The sequence below is a fragment of the Poecilia latipinna genome, unplaced genomic scaffold, assembly GCF_001443285.1.
Source record: "Poecilia latipinna isolate Pla-1442-1.1 unplaced genomic scaffold, P_latipinna-1.0 Scaffold1498, whole genome shotgun sequence".
Lineage (NCBI taxonomy): Eukaryota > Metazoa > Chordata > Actinopteri > Cyprinodontiformes > Poeciliidae > Poecilia > Poecilia latipinna.
In genome coordinates, this window is record NW_015114114.1 from 99,650 (window position 1) to 102,859 (window position 3,210).

The following is a 3,210-nucleotide window of genomic DNA, read 5'->3' on the forward strand; positions in this document are numbered from 1 at the left end:
AAAATGTTCTGTTTTTCTGCCTTATGTCAGATCTGTTCATGTTCAGTGCAACTCAATGCACTTTGAGCTGCATTGTTGCTGAGATGTGCTATATACAAATAAACATAACACCTGTGTTTATCCCTGTCTGTATTGTACTGTAGGTTTTAACTGTGCTTAAAGAAGTATTAAAAAAAACCCTGACATGTCTAAAGAGCAACAACGTTATATTTGAGTAGACTGACAAGTGGCCCTTAAAATAAATTTTAAAAAGGCAGTTTATTGACAAGTTCCAATTACATTGCAATAATGTTTTAAATTTTTAATCTTTTTAAAAATTGTAATTTGAGCAGAAACAGATATATTTACATAAGAAAGTATGAGAAACTTCATTCCACATCAGGGCAGTTTGAGCTTGTTCCAAACATTAAATAAGACATTACAGAACCACAATTATGATAGTCTTAATTACTCACAGAGAATTAGTTTGAATCTACATTTGTTCATATAAACATGGTGCTACTTCCTAATTTCATCACATTTAACCTGTGAATACACGCTGTCTTCAGTTTTCAGCTGTTTTATTTTTCCTCTTGATGTTTTCTTTCCGTCAAAATGTAAGGCAGCGTAGTTCAGGTCCTGTCCGTTTACCGTCTGAGCAGAAAGAAAATATTACATTAAATTTTTGTTTCATGTGACATTCAGGTATATTTTTAAGACTTTTAAATACAATTTTATATAGGTCACTTACAATATTATCCAGTTGATTCTCATTCTGTTTTGCTGTGGAAAAACAGTTCTCAATGGTTTGCTCACAAGTTAAGTTTTATTTCATAGTAGATTATTTAGGTCTTTATTTGATGTTTCAAATACAGTAAGACAAAAGATACAACTTACCTTTAAAATTTCCACACCATGATCTTCGAGTTTGGTGGCAGATAAAACCAATATTTATAGTTACAGAGATTGCTAAGCAGATTATTATAATCATCAGCACATTGACTTTAGGACTTGCTGACTGATCTGAAAAACAAGGTGAAAAAGAAATATATCATTGTCTTCAAAGAAGTAACAATATTTGCATAACGTAAAGTATTTGAAGTACAAAACTCATACCTGCTGTTTTAATTCCATTTCCAAATAATATCTCTCCACATGTTGCCACAGCGCAGTAAAATGTCCCCGTGTCAGAAGAGCTGAAGTTCTTATAAAAGCTGTAACTACATTTCTTTAGAGTGTTTGATGTCGTGTTCTCACAGTCACGGAGTCCTTTGTCAGTAGAATGGATGATTTGTGGATAGGACTGTTCTGATCCGGACCTGAACCAGAACACACTGGGTTCTCCTGAACAGGCTTTGCTCTCAGACTCAGAGATGACTGAACACTGCAGCGTCTCTGAGTCTGTTGGACGGGCGGGATCAGAAACTGGGTTCTGGAGAACAGTGTAGCTCAAAGTCCTCCTGGAGTTTGCTATGAAGAAATGAAGATATATATTAAACTGTAAGGAAGAAGTTGTACTATTTTTATTTAAAATAAAAAATGTTTGATTCTTAATGTCAAAAATAATAAGTCAACTATCTCAGTTTGACCTGAAAAACATTTTATTAATATTTAGATATTTTCAGGCTTTTTTTATTGATACTTGCATCCATTTTGCTGATCTACATAAACATACTTCAACGTCATCTTTATCTTTTTTGTAAAAAGGACAAAAAGGAAGAAACAGAAGAAAATGCCGTTGTTGTTTTTTTTTGTTTTGTTTTTTGCTTTGTTTTTTTTGTTATATATATTCTAAATTATCACGAATAATTTAAAGCAAACCAAATTCGGGTCACTTTTACTGAGGCTCATAGAGTTCATCAGTTATATTTGCCTGCATTTTCTTGTGTTTGGATGTGGGTTTTAGTGACACAAGTTCACTTGACCACAAATTTCACTGTTATCCAGTAATCCTGGTCAGAGTTACTGTTTTCCGTCTTTTTCTGTATAAATCCTTTTATAATTTATTTATTTTTTATTTTATTTTATTTTTTTCCAACAAACTCCTAATGTTATTGTGGGATGTCTGCTCATTTCAAGAGCAACAATCTGTACTGTAAAGAAAATATTTTTTTGTTCATGGTTTAATGTTTAAACATTTAAGCAATAAATATAATTCTCTCATTATTTAAGGGCGTACCCTATTGGCTGACCATTACTTGTTGCCTCAGCCAATGGTCAAAAATATCAGTGGAATGTAGAAAAAGAATAAATCCATAGATACCCAAAGTATCAAGAGTACTTATTTTGGGGGCAGATGACAAAAAAGAGATTAACCTTAAATTTAAAAACAAGTGTTGCATGGGCAATTGATCTCATTACCTATTAAAAACAGTTAATCATTTATGACTGAAGCTCACAAATTATATTGATCAGAAAGGTGGATCAATGTCGAAGGTACTTTTTTCTAGTGTAACTTAACTCTCCAATATGTATTCCAAGTGGAGCTGTGCATATTTAGAGAAAAAGAGACACATTCCTACAGAAAAAATATTAAATCAGATCTTTACCTTTTACTGATAAATAAGTCCCAGTCCAAGTAGATACAGTCCAGTCCATGTGAGCACAGTGATACATTCCTTCATCTTGCAGAACTGTCTTCCGAATGGTTAGATTGCTGACTTTATTATCATATGTTGCCGCTATTCTTGAGGTAGACACATTTCGTTCAAAATTGGGCTTTATGCTTTTCTGCTGCAACACAATGAATTTCAGAGTATCTCCTGCACTCTGTTTGTACCAGTGAAGCCATGCGGTGCTTTGAAATTTCTCCGAAAAAGCACAAGACAAAGTCACAGGATCACCAAGTTGAACCGTGACCACTGGGACCAAACAATCTGTATCAATAATGAACAACACAAAAAAAATTTAATTGCCGTCAACAATTGCTCATCATTCAGTTACTTAACTGATGAAATGCTACTTACGCCCTTGGTGAAGAAGAAACAGTGAAGCCCATAGCAGAAACATGCTGACACTGCCTTCATTGAGACCCTTCATTCTTAAATAACAGGGGGAGGTGTGGAGATCCACTGTCAAATGCATCTGATTGGGTATGACGGCATATACAATCAAAGTGCACTTCCTGCCACAGTAAAGCAATGTTCTTTGAGAAACCCACTACAATTACACTTAGTGGCTTTAAAGAAGTTTCCAAAAGTGCCCTCCTGGGCAATTAAAATAAAAGCCAGG

At 34.1% G+C, this 3,210-nt stretch overlaps 1 protein-coding gene across 1 annotated transcript; it reads right to left on the reverse strand.

Moving 5' to 3' along the window:
- Window positions 1-253: 253 nt before the first annotated feature.
- LOC106963128 (uncharacterized) lies at window positions 254-3,003 on the reverse strand. Its single transcript, XM_015057865.1, has 6 exons — window positions 2,946-3,003; window positions 2,529-2,855; window positions 1,096-1,449; window positions 877-1,002; window positions 731-762; window positions 254-633 (listed from the first exon to the last, which is right to left on the reverse strand). The coding sequence occupies exons 1-6, from the start codon at window positions 2,986-2,988 to the stop codon at window positions 499-501; spliced, it is 1,017 nt and encodes a 338-aa protein (XP_014913351.1). The 5' UTR covers window positions 2,989-3,003; the 3' UTR covers window positions 254-498.
- Between the last annotated feature and the right edge of the window lie 207 nt (window positions 3,004-3,210).